The 18,625-nt window shown below is 41.2% G+C and overlaps 1 protein-coding gene and 2 long non-coding RNA genes across 12 annotated transcripts in view; 1 reads left to right on the forward strand and 2 right to left on the reverse strand.

The window, feature by feature from the left end:
• The window catches only part of LOC127468697 (uncharacterized), a 72,051-nt gene extending 71,464 nt beyond the window's left edge, over positions 1-587 (reverse strand). For all 3 annotated transcript variants that reach the window (XR_007903654.1, XR_007903656.1, XR_007903655.1), the window contains exon 1: positions 143-587. This is a non-coding gene — a long non-coding RNA (uncharacterized LOC127468697). The remainder of the gene's footprint in view (positions 1-142) is intronic.
• A 325-nt stretch (positions 588-912) lies between these two features.
• PER2 (period circadian regulator 2) overlaps positions 913-18,625 on the forward strand; it is a 46,215-nt gene continuing 28,502 nt past the window's right edge. The window contains exons 1-5 of one of the 8 annotated variants that reach the window (XM_051782063.1): positions 913-1,006; positions 8,003-8,059; positions 8,981-9,042; positions 10,901-11,153; positions 17,742-18,231. In XM_051782063.1, coding sequence (XP_051638023.1) covers positions 17,960-18,231 — 272 coding nt within the window. In that variant the 5' untranslated portion in view covers positions 913-1,006; positions 8,003-8,059; positions 8,981-9,042; positions 10,901-11,153; positions 17,742-17,959. Of the gene's footprint in view, positions 1,007-8,002; positions 8,060-8,980; positions 9,043-9,148; positions 11,154-17,741; positions 18,232-18,625 lie in introns of those variants that run through there. The other 7 variants (XM_051782067.1, XM_051782065.1, XM_051782064.1 and 4 more) reach the window with 7 other exon arrangements.
• LOC127468696 (uncharacterized) lies at positions 5,995-15,760 on the reverse strand. Its single transcript, XR_007903653.1, has 3 exons — positions 15,584-15,760; positions 8,906-9,266; positions 5,995-6,892 (listed from the first exon to the last, which is right to left on the reverse strand). It is a non-coding gene; the product is annotated as an uncharacterized LOC127468696 (long non-coding RNA).

The following is an 18,625-nucleotide window of genomic DNA, read 5'->3' on the forward strand; positions in this document are numbered from 1 at the left end:
TGAACAGAAGGGGGTAATATTTATTTTTATTTTTTTTTAATAAATATGAAAAACTGTTTTTTAAACATTTGGAATGGAAAGTAATCAAATGGTGAAGTGTACTGTATCAGGAACTAGTTTTCCACAAGAGAACGGCACATACCTTTAACACTCTGGAAACACTTAGTTTAACCATTGTTGTAGCTATTCAAACCGATGCCGGCTGGCTCCCGCCGGAGACCGGCAGCCCTGCGCTCTCCTGCGCTGCACTTTGCTTTGTGACCCGGCGCCTCCTGAACAATGCGCGGGGGCAGTTTCGAAACTTCTCAGGGAGTGCACCCAGCGCGGGCGGCGGCACCAGGAAACGGGATACAGGCGCTGCTGCCTTATGTAAGCGAACCAAGCGCCGGCCAGGCCGTAAGCGAGGACTGCGGCCGCCGCCTCCGCCCGTCCGTGCGCTCCCCGGGACCGCGGGGCGCTCCCGCCCCCGTGAGGGGCCGCTCCTCAGGGGGCCGTGAGGGGCCGGGCGCGCGCAGCAGCTGCCAACGGTCACTCTGCCCCCGCGCGCGCGCGCCCGCGCGACACGTCACGGGCGGGGCCGGGGCCGCTTTCCCCAGGGCCGTCACGTGACCCGTGCCCCCCTCGGCCCTGCGGTCCGGCGGCGGGGGGCGCGGGGCGGAGGAGAGCGGGGCGGCCGCGACGGGAGGGCAGCGCGGCGGGCGAGGGTGAGCAGCGCTCCGGTGACGGCGGCGCGGGGGTGGGGCGGTCCGGCGGGGCAGGCTCGGGAGGCGGCGGCGGCGGCTGGTGGAAACATGGTGCCACACGTGAGGCTTATGTAAAGTGAGCGGCGGGCGGTGCGGCCAATGGGAGCGCGGCGCGCCCCGCCCCCGCCCGCGCGCCCCTGCCGCGTCACACGCGCGCGGCCAATAGGGGCGCGGGCGGGGCGGGCGCGCGGTGGCCGGTCACGTTTTTGCCCGTATGAAGCCCGAGCCGGGACGCGCCGGGGCCGCGGGACGCGCCGTGTGCGGTGAGTCGGGGCCTGCCGGGCGCGCTCTCTGCGGGGACCGGGAGCCTGCGGGGGGCGGCGGGAGGGGGCGGCGGACGCGGGGGGCGCGGGGGTTCCCTTCCTCCCGCCGCCCTCCGGGCCGAGGTTATATAACCCCCGCGCTGGGGCTCTCCCGTTGCCGCGCCGATGGGCGGGCGGGTCGCCTCTTGTCCCGCGGGGTCCGTGGCGCCGCCGCTCCCGGCCCGCCGTGGATGGGGTGCGTGGGGCTCCCTCTCAGCCGAGCGAGGGGCGGCTGTGACACGCCCCCCCCCCCGGGATGGCAGCGAGGGAAGCGGCCGCCAGCTGTGAGTCCCTGGCTGGAGCGGGTGCGGGGCTGAGCGCGGCGCGGCCCCCGCCCGCCTCGCACCGGGAGCGCGTCCGGGAGCGGGGGGCGCGGGCACACCTACACTCGGCTGGCGCTGGGACGGGGGCTGCGCGCTCCGAGGGGCGCCCTGGCGGGGTCAGGCTGGGGAAGCGAGGTGATGCCGGTGTCCCCCGCCTGTGTCCGGCCCGGGGCAGAGGAGGGGGCGGCGGAGCCGGTGCCGGTCCCCCGGCGGGGCTCCGCTCTGGCGTCCCTGGCGGCCGTGTGTGTGCGGGAGGGCACGGCGGGGGCGCGGAGGGCACCGCCGGCACCTCGCGTGTCTGGGTGCAGGGAGCAGCACCCCTACAGGGCCGTGCCCGCCAGCCCGGTGGGATGTTTTACGTGAGGAATTGTGTTACTCAGAGCCACGGTCTCAGCACTACTAACGTGCGTGAGGTGCGGGTAGAGTGGGCAACAGGTGCTGTCTGCTGTTTGTTTTTTTGTGCTGCCTGTGGTTGCGAGGACACTTTTTTTCCTTGAGACGGTGTGGTTGTGCCTGCTGCTTACATTAGTTGCATGCTATTACATGCATGATTACAAAACAGTTTATGTAAGTACAATTTCATGCAAATAGATGAGCAATATGGTAACTGTCGAGCTGACACTACGTCTGACGTTCTGTAATAGGTCAGGATAGGGTAGAGGACTTTCAGTGTAGCACAGGAGCTTAAAAAGCCCACTAAGATGTCAGTAGGAAGTCTCTGGTACTTGGAAACTGTAGCGCTTTGCAAGTCTATGCCAGTGAAACAGTAACTTGACAGAGGATTTTGAAGAAACAAAATCATGAAGGTTGGAAAAGACCTCTAAGACGGAGTCCAACTGTTTCAACCTTATGTCCAATCTAAATCTACCGTCTTGCAGTTTCAAATCACTGCCCCTCGTCCTGTCGCTACAGGCCCTGATAAGAAGTCTTTCTCCATCTTTCTTGTAAGCCTCTGTCTTCCTTTTCCAAGTGTCAGGCTGAGGTTTATTGTCTTATACATCTGAGATTGAATAGCTACCACCATTAAAGGGGAAAAAAAGTGGAAATTCTGTAATGATTCTAGCATAGAGAGTATCTGTCAAGTCAAAAATGCAGTAAAACCCTGACGTAGTGTAGTGAGAAACCATTTCAAGTTGCCAGTATTGTTTCAACCACAGTTTGACTGGTGTAAGGGAGAGTGCCCACATTGTTGCACTGTAACATCAAGTTCCCTCTTGCTTATGCTTGCATGTGTTTGCATGCTTTGGGGATCTTTCTTTTTTCCCTTTGTTACTGAAACTTGCATTATTTCTGCAAAGTGAGGCAATTTCACTGGAAAACTGGACTGAGTCCTTACTTCATCCAAAGCTTGCTGTAAGTCTTGTGATTAGAGCACTGTCCTGAGGCATGGGGTTCTGATTCTGGACTCTGGAGGTTGCTTACCTCACTGGTAACACATAGAGGAAAGAAGATGACCTTTGGCCTAGAGTAGAAGAAAAAAGTAATAGCCTTCAGGTTTTGATGGGGTTTTAGCCATTTCAAGTGTTTATTTCAAGGTAGAACAGCAAATACTTTAGTTGGGTAGTTGTCTTAAGTGTCAAATGCTGTGCAATGAAAGAGCCTGTCCTGTGAAGAAGTAAAGTGTAGTTTGGCTTGATATAGTCCAGAAGGTAAAAGCATGGAAAGTGGGTTTTTTGCTTCTGTGCACTTCTTTGGATTCAGCAAGTTTTCTGGTTTCATTTACAATTCAAAGGCTACATGGTTTTGCTGGACTTTTTGTTTATTTGTCAGTTGGTGGGATTTGTTGTAGGCTTCCTCTATTTGTTTTAGCATGTGAATGCTGTCAGTGAAAATCTAAATAATCTTAATTTTTATATCTTACTCTTATTCCTTTTGGATTTCCACTGAGAGGCATTAAAGAGACAGCATATTGTCATATTACCTTCCCCACTTTTTCTTCCCCCAGTCATAAGATTAAAATATGTAACAACTCAGTTTATCAAGTAAACTTGCTTAAGCCTGTCCCTAAACAATACATTTTTATAGTAGTAAGTATTGTGAGTAAACTGAGATGCTGATGGAGCCAAAGTATGAGAATAGAGTGAAATGAGGAAAGTGATTGGCAGTAAAGTTCTGGATGTTTCTTCTACCTCAGACTTTACTATGACCAGGAAGTGTTTGGCTTAGATACAGACTAATAAACCAGTTTTCTTTTTCCTGGGTTCTGGCCACACCCTTATTTCTCTAACATCTTTACATTATTAGAATACAATTTACTGCAGAAAATCTTCTTTAACTCCTTAAAGTATAAGCACCTGTGCAAATTGCTGTGGGATGAGGTGCATTTGGTGTGGATTAAAAGCAATATGTTACCAGTAGCCAGTAGAACCAGTAAATTATCACTAGTCTACATCAACTGTAGTGTTTTCTATAGGGTTGCTATGGTTGGCCTATGTTAAAAGGGAACATCATGTTCTTAGCAAGGCCTTGTGTAATACTTGGCGTGAGTGTCCTGTAGACACTATATTATACTCATGACGTTACCACATCATAATTACTAGATGATCAGATGTTTCTGAAAAGGAATTTTTGTCTCCAGTTTTGGTTGCATGGCCTAGAATTCCTCTATGAGATTGGTGGATTACAGAGCTTATTTACTGGATTGTCTTGCTGCGTTCATATTTTCCACATCCTTTTGTATCCCTGTAGAGCAAGTTTTGAACTGCTTGAGTACTCTTTGTGTTAACTTATCTTGTCAAGCACTGAACAGCAAAGGGGTCAATTAATACCTTTATCATTCTTTGTGTTATTGTTGTATTACTCTGAAGGGCTTTGACTTGCACTTTTGGGTGCAGATGAGGTTGAATACAGAAAATGTTGGTCTTGAAAGTAATGCTACTGATGTTTTGTGTTCTGTGTAAAAGGTGTCCACTTCCCTGATTTTAACTGCTGCCTTAAACTTACCCACTGCTGTAGTGGAGGTCAGGCTGTTAACATTGCATGTGTTGGTTGTAAGGCAAACCTTTTACTTGTCAGTCATTTGTTAGTGAAGAAAAACTCTGCCTTCTGACACTTCAAGGGTTTTTTTGGGGAGGGAAGGTGTGGGTGTTTCTTTTTAGTTACAGGCAACATACTTAATTCTGTTAAGTACCTCTAAAGAATATGTGAAAAGAGAAGGAAAAGAGAAGGTAGCAGTCATACTTCATAGGCTAATGGATTTGCTATCTGTTGCTGGGATTTCTTGTGGCCCCAGGCTACTTTTGTGAAATGCAGTGTGGCAGAGAACAAAACGAAGAAGGGTCAAATGATTTGGGTATGTCTGCAAAACCCATGGAGAGGCTTTGAAGCTGCTCTCCAGAGCATGCTCTGTTAATACTGAGGCAGAGCCCTCTGTAGTAGGGAGGCACCTGCACACATGGGGATCCACATGCCCGAGCACACAGCAGTGATCCGATGTTCTGCTAAGTGGCTTAGTAGATCACCAGGCACGCTTGTGCAGCCTGCTTGTACTCTGCCTGCCAGCAGTGCTGGAACAAGGGCAGGGCAGACTTCTGTGCTTCTGGTTTGTATTTCTGAGGTTATCCTTTCAGTGCAGATAGAGGCTTTTTGTCTGAGTGCCTACACTGGACTTGTACTAGTGCAGAATCCTCTCACTTGGTCCTCTCTCCCTATCGAGGGGTTGCTGAGGGACAGCAGCAATATACTAAGTTTCACACAAGTTGTGCGTGTTTTCCCTGCTTATCCACATATGTAAGAGAGGTTGTGAGAATTTCTGTGTGAAAGCTATTGTAAGGTCAAGAAATTTTTGTACAGGTGCTTTCAACTGCTGCTGAAGTAGTGTGTGGTAGTCCTAGAGAAGCCTTCTGATTTCACTGACTTTTTTTGGTAGTCTGATTTAGACAAGTTTGCCTGTAGAAGATACATAATCATGGAGTATGATTTTCCTTTCTTCTTCGTTTTCTCCCAGTAGAAAGGAAAATTTTATTAGGGGTGCTAATAGGTTAGAGGCCCAACATGCTGTTTCCACGACAAGTGGACTAAAATACAGAGAACATGTTCCTTGGGGCAAGAATTTAAGGCGATTCTACAGATTGTGTGAGCAGGCTGTAGGTGTTTGGTGGAAAAGAGAGCTCATTTGTATGCCAAAATGTTTAGGAAAGACTTTAGGTTTGCTTCCACCTGTTTTTGAGTGTACTATTATAATCCTTAATGCTTGATTTTTTTCTTATAGATAAAATAGTTGGAGATTTCCATGTATAGGTGACTTTTCTAAGTAGAAATGGCTTTTTAGAAGTAGATCCAAAGCTACATTGCCCTTCTAACACCCTGTCCTAAAACAGAGGCACTTCACTGTGCCTCTGCAATGACATCTGTAACTTCTCATAATTGAAGCTTAGGGAGACAAGATGAAGAGGTGAGCATGTCCAGTACTTTTCTTTTTTGTTGGTTTTGCTGCCTATTCTCCTGATTCCTTGCAGCTTTTGTATCTTAGTACAGTTTTTGTGTTTGACCTTATTACGTGTACTTTTACATTTCTTCTTAGTTTAATTTTACAAAGATCTTCAGTATATAAAGCACTTACTTCATTTCAATTACCTCGCTAGCATAGGTTCTTCTGTGACTTGAGCTCTTACTTCAGTATTAATATGTCCAACTCCTAGGACAAGTACATCAAGCTTGTTAGGTTGCTGCACTTTTTGGAGTGTATTACTGATGTGATGGGGACTAGAATTTATTTGGCACAGAGTCTTCCAGGATGGTACTTCCATTCTGACTGAAATCTTTAATAGAGTGTGAACTGCAGAAATGTCTTAAGAGCAGCATTAGCCTGGAACTTCTGTAAGTGTAATACCCCATGGTGAAATCCTGCCCTTTTCTTTAAGGGAGGGGAGCAGTAGATATGGAAGTGTGCTGCTTAATGAGGATGTGAACAAATACTATAGTTGAAATAGGATGTTGAGATACTTTCAATCTAGTTTCACCTATAATAAAGGCAAAGTGTACGAATACATGGTGGGGTGTGATAATTTTTCCCTCCTTTCTCTGACAACACTTGACAATCTCAAACATATCATTTTTGTTATTTTTATTTTTTTTTCCAAAGAGGACAAAAGTTGGCATGTGCAGGTACTAGAGTTCTGAATGTTGCTGTGCTTAATGATTTCTCCAGTTCCACTCAAGAAGAGAACAGCATTTTCTGGTTACAAAGAAAATGAAATATTTTTTTGAAATTCACGTTGAGTGCAACTTTAGTTACCTATAAGACTGAAGGAAGGATCTGTAGAAATTAGCATGGGGCAGAAGAAGGAGATCATGTTTAGTGTCTTCACAAGATGTCTTGGCACAGGCTGCAATTTTTCTTTTTTTTTTTTTTTAATGGCAAATATGCAACCTGTTGGCAGTTAAACTTAGCTCTGGGCCATGGCTTATTATTCAAGCTGAAGGAATAAACTTCAGAAGGCTGTTTTCTGTTGGCTCTTGGGGACGATCAGTCCATGTCCACTACGGAATCTTGAAGTTTGTGGGCGTAACAGAACAAGGAAACCTGAAAGGATAAAATAAACTTTGTTCCTGGTCTGGCAGAAATGAGAACAGTTCCTGCTAGATGATGGAGGGATGGTTCTGAAGTACTTTTTTAGGGGAAAGGGGAGATTTCTATGGTACTTGACTTCTTACAGTCTTTCACTTGACAAGTCAACAATGTGCTGGATCCTGCTGTTCTTAGTGAAACTGAGTTGACTTGGTCCTGTTACTTTTATTTTTCACTGTGAGTTACTCCTCAGGGAAAATAAGCAGCTTTAGAAACAACAAAACCAACCTAAAACTGGAAGGCAATAAAATAATAGCAGTGCCATGGGTGCTTCAGGAATACAAGTGACTGGTGACATACGCTTGGGTCCATTTAGGAACCACTACTTGAGGACTGTGGGATTAATTTTTTTCCTATTTGGCCCTCTGGGGGCCTAAGAAAGCTTCTTTCTGTGATGCCTTTTTATTTTTTTCTGTCAGATATGCGTAGAAGAAGTGTAAGTTTTAGTAAACTGAGAACAGCTTTTGCTCTAAGAATGCATACTTGTGTTTTGGAATATGAAACTAATCTTGATCATGGTGTCAATACTTCTCTGTTGAATTAGCTCTCAGAAGTTTTTCATCTGCTGAGGTTAATTTGGAATTTGTATTTTGGTGATGAAGTGTTTTAAGATTGTAATGTGCAGAAGAAGAAACATAACTTGAATGTGATCCCATAATTTATACCAGATAATACTAATTCTTCAACTTGGATGTCTCAGCATTTTGAAATAAACTGTGTTAGTATCTGTATTATCTAAATAATGTTCTAACAATAAATTAAGATCGTGGAGATGCAATTTGAGGAGGTTTCTTATGTTAATAAAGGGAACAGAATTCAATGGGTAGTTATTTTGTGCATTGCTCAAAGAACCAATTTAGAAGTTAGGTTACGATAATAAATATTTTTATCAATAAAATATTTCTTGCATTGCCTCTCATTTTGTATTTGTAGTTTTTATAACTGTTCTTCATCTTGGGATACATATTTTACATGGTTGGACTTGTATTGCATTATTAAATGGACTTATCTTTCATAGTAAATTTTTATCTAGCTTATAAAACTATGTTCTCTTTTTTTTAATAGGAATATATTAATGACGCTTTCAGATTTGGAAAGATCATGATTAGTACATTCAGTCAGGTGAGTGCTTTATGCTGTCCCTCAGAAACTGATTTGTGCTATCAGTACTTTTTTAGTGAGTCTGAACTGGGAGTTTTTAATGTGCTTTTGTTGTTGCTCTTTTGTGTGTTGCCTTTGAGCTGTAATATCAGGAACAGTGTGGCAGCAGGACCAGGGCAGGGATTCTGCCCCTGTGCTCAGCACTAGTTAGGCTGCACCTTGGGTGCTGTGTCCAGTTCTGGGCCCCTCAGTTCAGGAAGGATATTGAGGGGCTGGAGCAGCTCCAAAGAAGGGCAATGAGGCTGGGGAAGGGACTGCATCACAGGCCCTATGAGGAGAGGCTGAGGGAGCTGGGGCTGTTCAGCCTGGAGAAGAGGAGGCTCAGGGGAGACCTCCTCACTCTCTGCAACCCCCTGACAGGAGGGGGGAGCCAGGTGGGGGTTGGTCTCTTCTCCCAGGAACCAGCAGTAGGACAAGAGGGCTCAGTCTTAGGCTGTGCCAGGGGAGGTTCAAGTTGGACATTAGAAAGAAATTCTTTAGAGTGAGTGATGAGCCATTGGAATGGGCTGGCCAGGGAGGTGGTGGATTCTCCATCCCTGAAGGTTTTTAAGATGAGACTGGTTGTGGCACTCAGTGCCATGGTCTAGGTTGACAGGATGGTGTTGGGTCATGAGTTGGACTCAGTCTCAGAGGTCTTTTCCAACCTGATTAATTCTGTGGTCTGTATTGTTTGCAGTGCAGAAGTTTATTAATAAGCTAGTCTGGATAGTACTGTAATATTGCAAAACAGATGAAATTGTAACTGAGATTTTGAGGATTAACACTGTAATGTCTGTTTAGTCTAAATAATTGAAAAAAAAATCAAACCTGTTTTTCTGTAGCTAAAAAATGTGTTCTGAATTGGTTGTAAAATCTGACAACATTCTCTTTTTAATGCTCCAGGTGGGGCTTCAGTTCTACAGAAAGTGAACTTGGTTCAGCTTGGTTTGCATCCTGTAAGACAGGTGTGTTCCCTAAAGCAGGTTGTTCACTCCTTTCTAATATTTGAAGTCTTCTGTGCTTAGAATAGATATATGTCAGGATCAAAGGAAATGTCACGAGTTCTGTACTATTTGTAAACTGAACAAATTAGACTTCCTTCTGTGGAAAAGATCTTCGAGATGCCATCCATAGATGAACTCTCTTAGTTCTTTCGATTTGGTCGTAGTCAATCACCTGTACATTTCCTCTGTTAAATAATAGGAAAAAAAAGATTAGATTTTACTGCCTCTAATTCTGTTCACATTGTTTAAATACAAGTCATTCAGGCTAGGCATTTTGTCTCAGATAAAAATGCTTTTGGTGTAGATTCGTCTTCCTTTCAGTTAAATTGTAGAAAGGCTTATCATGAGATTTTTAAGTAGTTTACAAGGACTGTTTTTTCTTAATGTCATCCTAAATGGGCTAAGTAGATGAAGCCAATATGAGACACAATTAAAATGGTACATGCTGCTACTGTGAATATCCTCTTCAAACCTAGACTTTGTTAAACCTTTTTTATCTTTTTTTAACCTCTGAAAATTTTACAGGGAGTTGAGTTAGAGTAAGGGAATTGGAAGAGCTGCCTCTAAGCAAAGATTTCACTAGTGCTTAAAGACATTTCACGTTTTCAATTTCCAAGCTAAAAACTGTGAAATCTGGAAGTAGTTCTGGATACAGCAACTTCCAACGCTTCTTGTGGTCACAGGTAGAAAGCTCATAATTTAAGTCCCGTTGTATCAATTTATGATAAAATCAGAAGCAAAAACATTTAAAAAACCAATGTATACAGGTTTGTATCATAATACAAGTATTTTAGAACTCGTATCAGCTTTGTGATGTTATGCAGAATGGAATGTTGTGAATAAATTCTTCCTTAAAGCTGGCCAACACAAATGTACTTTTAACAGTTAGTAGACATGCAGCATGTTAAATTAAGGCATGTTAACATGGGCTGTCTTCCAAAGTGGTTAGCTTGGGATTTGAACACTGTTCCAGGCTTTTGTTCCAGACATTTCTTCTGCATATTCAAATGAAGCACTTAAAATGATGTAACCGTTTGTCACACAAATGTTGATCTTCTGAATTTGTGGGTTTTATTATACTATTTCTTTGTGCTACATGGCAGTGGCATGTACCAACAGACTTAGTTTGCTAGATTTGATAGAAGAGCTTTCAGTTTCTTGTTTTTCCATCAAAATTCCCAATGTCTCTCTTGAGAAACTGTTTTTATTAGGAAGAATAAAAGTGTTAATTGACTTTGTCAGTACAACCTTCTGACCATAAAGAAACACTTTTTGACTGTGAGGGTAAGTGAGCACTGGAACAAATTGCCCAGAGATACTATGGAATATCCATCCTTGGAGATATTCAGAAGTCTTCTGGTGGTGGTCCTGGGCAGCCTGCTGTAGGTAACTCTGCCTGGACAGGATACCTCCAGAGGTCCCTTTTGACCTCAATCATTATGTGAACTGAAATTTTGCAGCTGCCTTGTAAAATCTTCAGTCCCGTACCAAGCCTGCAGTGATGTAGATGAGTTTAGATCAGGTGGTAAAATGGTGTTGTAGCCAAACCTGGAATTCCTGCTGTGACCACACCAGGCATTTGGCTCTTGACCTACTGGAGAGGCTGGCCCTGCTCTTAGTGGCTGTGTCAGATTATGTGCACAGTGTGATACTATCCTGATTGTGAATCCTAAGAGTTATTTTATCTAGTGTAGAAGATTCTGTTGTTTTAAAATGCAATAAGACCTTATTTTAGACCAAAAGTGTTTAAAATGCAAATTTGTGTCTTATTCCTCTGCTGTGTGACAGTTTCATGTTTAACCAACATTTATCTGCATAGGCATGGCATAACTGTGAGCATCTCTCTGGTATCTGTTTGAAGAGGACACTGTTGGGGGGCCCAGGTATTTCTTTTATATTTTATAGTTATAGAGGTGTCTGGACTCTGTAATGGTCAAAGATTTCCAGTAGAAGAGGATGAGACAAGAATTAAATGCATGTGGCAGACTCTGGACCTAGGCACCCCATGCTTTTGATGCTAACTGGGAGGGAGCTTGATAAACACTTTTACCAACTTTTCGTATTAAAAACAGGTAAGAAACACACATAATTATTATGATTCATGTTAGTAGAAAGATGCTTCCCCTCCTGCCCCTCTAGAGCTTATGCAGAAAATAGACTGTTCTGTGTTTGTTTTATCCTAAAACTGTGGTTTCAGTCATATATATACTCAGAACAATTTTTTGGGTATGAACTGGTAGTTACCTTATTTGAAGCTTAAAACATTTTTAGCCTAAAACCATACTTATTCTTAAATTCAGGTTTGAGTTTCTTCACTGAGGAAACGACCTGGTTGGAAGCATCCTTACTGTGGATGTAAGGGCTCTGATCTGATGCTGACTTCTTCCTGTATAGGAGCTGCTATAAATTCAGAGTAGCCCTTGGATGGCTCTGGAGCAGGGCTATGTCTTGATCAGTTCCTCTGTTGTAAAGTGGCAGCTGTAAGCAGTGGTTAATGGGGGTGACCTTTATAAAGATATTACTTTTATTTAAATAAGAGACTTGCATTTGGGGTTCTCTTGAACTGAAAGGTGAATCCTCATCAACAAATTGTGAAATGAATACTGTGAAATTCAGATACCAGCACTTGTGATATACTAGATGTTGCTGATAATTTTACTGGCATAAGTAGAAAATTGAGTTACACCTCATTGCTTGTTAAGAAAAAAAGTAAAACTTTTTTACTATTACTTGAAGTGAGATAAGAAATCTAGTAAAAATGAAAGTTTTTCTTTTTTTTTTTTTTTTTTTTAGTAAAGAGGTCCTGCAGGAAATTATGAGCATCTTTGTTATTGTTTCTTATAGTGAAGTCTGAGAATACTGTCATCTTTTGCTTTTCCCCCTTCCTAGAAAATATCCTAATGAAGGTATTCTGTTAATTATTCTATCTCTTGCTAGAAAAAAATAAAGCTCTCAGTGTTGTTGATAAAGTTATAGAGTTGAACAAGTCACTTCTTGGATTATTATTTGTTTTTCAACACATTCTCATAATGTTTTGCTACTACCAAGCACTTAATTATTGTCTAATTGTGCAGGGAGAGTGCATTCATTGTAGATGTTAATTTTCAGTTATCTCTCAAATTGCATGATATGATTAAACCATTGCTAGTTATTTGTCATACAAATGAGAAAACTTACTCTTTTGCAAAGCAAAAATCCAGAAGACATGTGGAAACTCTTCTTGTTGATAAGATCTTCAGTAAAATTTCATCCTGACCATTAGGAATGTCTCCTATAGGTACTAGTACAGTTAAGAGTACCTGAATATTCATAGGTCTATAGTCATAAACTGTGGTGTGCCTCTTGCTTCATTGGGAATGTTGATAAGTTCATAGTAGTTGCAAATTTACACTCGAAATGTTGTCCTCTTACTCAGTTCTTGAATTGGATAATTTTGACTCTAGAGTGTTAGTTTCTCATTCTTTAACTGCCAGTACTAAACATGATAGGCTTTGTGTGAAAAGAAATCTGGAAAAAATCTGTTACCTGAATATAATCAGATCTCTATTGAAACAAGATTTTTGTGTTTAAATATTATAATTTCAAAAGAAATTCACTTCCTGGGTGTTCTACAGTCCTCCTTGAGGTTTTTTTTTCAAAAACAGAAGCTGTTACTTCTTCCAGCATTTGTCCATATGTATTTTGGTGTGTTTTTCTGGGGATGTTAAAAGTTCAGGCTTTTTCCTTTGTCTACTGTAGCTAATGAATAACCAGAAGACATTTGCTGCACATCTAACCTGGCATATCAATGCCTACATTTGTCCTTAGTACTCAGTGGAATTACGTTGCCTTTTTCATACACTGCATCAGGACTTTGTAGAGCTCTAGTGACTTTGGAAGACTTGCTCTATCTATACTAATAGAATGGGGTTTTTTGTGAGCCAGTTGCCTTAAAATCAAGCTTAACTGATGCCAACTTCAGATTAAAAAAAAAATAATTATTTGCAGCTTCAGAAAAGACAACCTCACTTAAAAGTTTAGAAAGATGCAGCAACAAATAAAGAAAAAACTGGCTTAATATACTTGTCTCAAGATCAGACCATATAGTTCTTTTTGTTTCCATGTTCAGATGCATACTGAACTTGGTATGGGATGTAATTACTGTCTTCAAACTGGTAACAGGAGAGAGCCTCAGACTGGGAAAGCATGCAAGCTTTTGCCTTTCCAGTCTTGTTTGGTTAGTGATTGGGAATTTATTCAAGCATATGAGTGGGATGAATATGTGCAATTTATTATGTCATTTTGGCTGAGATTAGTTTCAAAGTTAATTAATCTCTTTGTGATGTCTGACTGTCTGTGCTGCTGAAGTGCCTGCAGAGTGCTTGCGTGTGCATGCAGATGTTCCACTTAAAGTCTTTCTGTGCCCGAGACTGAAGTCTAGCCAGCTGCATCATTCTTATCTAAATTACAGGCACAGAGCATGGTGTAGGGTTATTGCCAGTCTGTTCTTTCTTCACTGTTACTCCAGTCTCTTCTTAGAAAATCTCTCCAAAGTTATGGCATATATTACCATTGCTACTTTGGGGGAATCTTGGCCTTTTTTATTATTATTACACAAAGTCTTGTTTTAGAAACGCTCCACTTTCTTCTTTCCCCAGAAGCTCTTGCAAATTTATCATAATATTTTTCTTGTTACTTCCTATTTACTCTTCCTGTATTCCTTACTCTGGTATGTGCCTCTGGCACTGAGGCTTTTGAGATTTTGAAACAGAAGAAATTTTGTGCAAGACTGACTTTCAGTGATGGTAATCTTCCGGTCCTGCCGAAGAACACCATTCCACCTCAAGGAGTTGAGCCAGTTCTTTTGAAAGATACTTTTAAAGAGGTCAAACTTGTATCTTCTCCATTACTCAGCTACTCATTTTTGTTTCTGGCATGACTGTCTTTGGGATCCAGATTGTAGTCACTGTAATGTGGTTATGTAGGAACTGCAGCGATAGTTGGTGTGGGCAAAGCTGCAGAAGCTCTGGCATGTTGGTAGTTAGAGGCAGAAATAACAAGACTTAAGTGTTTCCTGACACGGATTTCTGCCAGGTATCAAGAGGAAGAGAATTGACATAGTGTTTCCTAAGTGTCAGTATCCATTTCTTTTCTATTGGTGATTCTCTTAATTTGAACTCATTGCTTAAAATAAAAATACTTTTAAAAACCCTAAAATCTTCTCTGTCGTTGACTCAATCAGCTCTTGTTCAAGGTGACACAGGAAATTCCTCAAAAGTTATTGGACAGTTTATATATATATATATATATTGGTAATAATTGTCTCCCACCTAAGAAAATACTGTTGAAGTTTCCTGCAAATACCTGGCAGATGCTATCAGGGAAAGAAGGAAGGAGATGAGACAATAGATGACATTTAGAGGTGGAAAAAATTAGTCATCAGTGGTTTAACAGCTCAGAATTTCAAACTGTGTAAGACTCTAGAAGCTAGCTATGGCACATTTTTGTTGCCTCATAAACTTCCAAAGATTACAGAAAAGATTGGGAAAATAATTTTCCAAAGAAAGGTTGTGTAAAAAAAATATTTGCGGGCAACTCTTGAGGCTGGAAATACTACAGCATATGTAGTACTCTCTGGCTTAGGAATTCAGGAGAAGAGGTTTCTTGTGCTTAAAGACTAAAATACAAAATATTTACATCCAGACTAGGAAAGCTGTGGCTCAGTCCTTGTTCTTCCCATAAAGAGCACAATTTTACTGATATGTGGGTTACTGTGGTACTGAACTAATTATCTTTGGAGAATTTAGGGCTATTCTAAGAGTTTGTCTTTTGGTTCATGCTTATAAACCTATCAATTGTGATTTACATAGTTTTCTTTATAGGATTAAATACAACAGCCCAAAGTTGTTTGGGTTTTTTTTATTATTTTGAGAGATTTTTCCCCCTGTCTTTAAAGAAACATCTAACATAGTTTACTAGCAGATAGTGTTGTTTTGGTTATGACAGTATATTTTTTTTTCTTGTATCTAAAGCTACTTCCACATAGCATTTTGTCAGGAAAGCAGGAGGGAACTCCAACCTTGGGCACAGAAAACAGTATGAGAAGTGTTAGACCTTGCCTTAAATTTGTATATCAGACCTCCTTTAAGGTGATGCTCTGGCTGCCTTTATTCTGAAAGCTTCACGAAGTGGTTAATTTTTGGTTTTCTTGATGTGCATAAGGCATTTATTTGAAAGTGGACAGTATGCTGTAGATGATCTCCAAGGTTACCTTTAACCTTCACAGAGGAGGTAAAAAGGCACTCCATTGCTAACTGAGTAGTTTGCTGGACTACCTTTACTCACTGAATCCTCCATAGAACTTTATGCTCTCAGTGCCCTCTGTCAAATAATAGTACAGATGACAAGTGGAAAATGGCTCAGTTATTTAACCAGACAGATGCTCTTATGTACTCAATACTTGAAGTAGTGCTAAGAGCACTGGGTAAGAATGGATTTAACATATGTGTAAAATGCCCCTTACCTTTGCAGTAACAGAGGGTTTGTCTCATGTGCTGTCCATACAGGTCTTCCCTGTGCCACATTCCACATTTGCTCTCCTGAGCTCTTTGGTGGGTTTGGTCCCTCTCACACAAAAGCAGCTGTGGTTACCCTGAGATGATTAAGCCCAGGCTGTGGTATTGCAGACAGGGTAATGGGCCCCACTAACCTCTCATCAGGGAGGCTCACGGGGAGCCTGCGTGGCCAGAATGGACTCTAACCTGGCATGGAACTTTCTTCAGATGTCTAGATAAAGGCAGGCAAGGGAAAATTTGAGCTTGCTCTGTCAGAGAGATTAAATCAGAGGTGAACTGTCTGATCTAGTTAATCATTGGCCACTAGAGAATGTTCCATTGTGACATAATACTAGAGTTTCAGCTAAGAGTAAATATTCTTTTATTGCAATTTCCAGTTATGTAATTTTTAGGACAGAAGTGGTTAACTTAGTCCGGATAAAAACCATTAGAGCTACTGAAGTGTAATTTACTGCCTGTACAGTACTTTTCAATACAACAACATGACAGGATGTCTATTTTGTGGATTGGGGTACCTGAAGTGAATACAAGCAGAAGTGAAATGTCAGTATATTTCACTCTACCCAAAGGTGTTTTTTTTTTTTTTATTATTACCTACAATGAAGAACTAGTGAATAAACTTGTAAAGAAAAAAAACCTATTTCTATTTTTATACCATTACTGATAGCTTAAGTGAATGCCCTTAAACTACACTTCCTACTTCCTCTTTCAAATGAAAGCAGATACCTTGCATATTACTTTGGCCAAGCAGGGAGATGAATAATATTTTCTGGAAAAACTCAAAATAAGTGTAAAATGTCTGAAAAAACATCAGTTAGGAGGTTAAGAAAGTAATTTCCATGTGGTTTCATTTTAAGGGGAGTTGAATCGTAGTGTGTTTTAAATTAATCTTGTGAATATTTTCTGTTACAGAAATAATTTTCTAAAAATATTTATTTATTTGTGTTTAAAAGGAAACTGCTGCACTTACTGTTAACAAAACTTAGTTAAGAATTATTTTATTGACTTTGTTATTCCAGTCAGAGGTCTATTAGTCAACAAGTGTAATCCTGAATCTTTTAAAGGAACAAAGAGGAAGGAACAAACATGGTTCTCTTGTCTTGAAAACAATGGTTTTTTTCCCTGATGATGAATTACGTAGTCCAGAGAATCTTAGCTCATAGTTTTGCAGTATTGTTGTCTCTGTGGGTTGCTGACATAGATGAGGATGTGAGTCAGATTAAAGATGATTATTTTATTCATAAAGTTGAACTGCTCTGTAGTACTTCTCTTTGGATGGTACTTCAGTATCAGTTTGTTCTTGATTCACCTCCATATACATGCTGATTTTTGAGCCTGGTGCATTAGAATTTGCTTTAAAAGCAGGGATTTTTTTCTTGTTGTTGTTTTAACCTTTTCTGAACAATTTTTATCAACCCCTCCCCCCAAGTTAGTGGTAATCAGTAGATAAATCTCAGGGTTATTTATGTCTTAGAATTTTTGTTGTTGATAAATAGGTGGGTTTGTTGATAAATAGGTGCTTAGTCTCCTTGTTCCTACTGTGTGATCTGTGTACCTACCTACATGGCTCTTGTACAAAGAAAGAAATGAAGAACTGGTGAAAATGGCAGAACAGATCTTAAAAAAAACAGGCCGAGACTATGTATTTTAAAAAACCCAACATAAAAAACCAAAACAGCCCAAATGACCTCCAAACCAAGTAAGCAATGCTCTGATGTCTGAATGGAATTTTTTTCTTTATCAAGGTAAACTGGAAGCCAGTGAAGTGGTTTCAGTAAAAGTAATAACAGTTATTGTCCAAATCCAGGCAGTAAAATTGTCGAGTATTAGGTAGGAAAGTAGAAAACAAATGAATGCAAACTTATAAGGAGTTTTTCATGTTTATTCAACTTCGGGGTTTTTGTGGGGGTTTTTACTAAAATATAAACACCTTTTCTGTGATAAAACATTGTGAGATTTGCAATTTAACCTAAACTTTTCACCACTTAAATGCTGAATATATTAACTCTAAATATCACTTTTACTTTCTACAGTCAGTGCAAGTTCCAGTCTATCAACAAGGCAAACAAGAAAATAATTTTTTTTCTTCCTTCCCTTCCTCCTCAGATTTGTGCATCTGTACTTCCAAACAAAGTTTGCACAGAGAGAAAATTCTGAATATGGCTTGATTTGCTCTTGATCTTGGCAGTGTTTCTAATGACTGTCCCACGGACTCTATCAAGTTCAGGGGCTTCTACTCCAGCACTGAGGAGCAGAACCCTGAGCAGCAGCCTGGGATCAGCAAAAGCATTTCTCTGTCATTCTTTTTAAAAGAGCAACGGAAAATGAGTGACTATCCTGGACTCGCAAATAACCATAGCCAGATGATTGCTGAAGATTCAGAAATTCAGACAAAGCCTGAGCACTCCCGTGGAGTTCTTCAGGAAGATATTGAAATGAGCAGTGGCTCCAGTGGAAATGACTCCAGTGGAAACGACTTCAGTGGGAATGACACAAATGAAAACTATTCAAGCGGGCATGATTCTCATGGCCATGAATCTGATGAAAATGGGAAAGATTCAGCAATGCTCATGGAGTCTTCAGACTGTCATAAAAGGTGGTAGCTAATCATAAAATACATTTCACACCAGTGACTTTTTGCGTTTGAATATAATTTCTGAACAATAACTAAGGCATAAAATGTGTCTTGAAATTGAAGCTGAGTGTTCTAGTTAAATTGTACTCTCATGTGGTGTAAATTGTGTAATAGGTATTTATTCATAAAGAAAAGGTCTCTGGTGTTCTGCATGGCTGCCTTCATTTGCATCTTTCTTCTCATCATTGTGGTTTAATTGGCCTTATTTATATTTTTCTAGTAAACCAACTTCTATAATTATGTATCAAAAACGGTCAGTTTATTCTTATGTATTAGGATGCAACTGTGCTATTTTAAACATTAAAATAATAGCTTACTGTACAGAGCAAAGCTGAAGGAAGAACCACCTTCTTAG

Source organism: Manacus candei, unplaced genomic scaffold (genome assembly GCF_025592945.1).
Source record: "Manacus candei isolate 608988 ecotype Guabito, Panama unplaced genomic scaffold, ASM2559294v1 h1tg000015l, whole genome shotgun sequence".
NCBI classification, from domain to species: Eukaryota; Metazoa; Chordata; class Aves; order Passeriformes; family Pipridae; genus Manacus; species Manacus candei.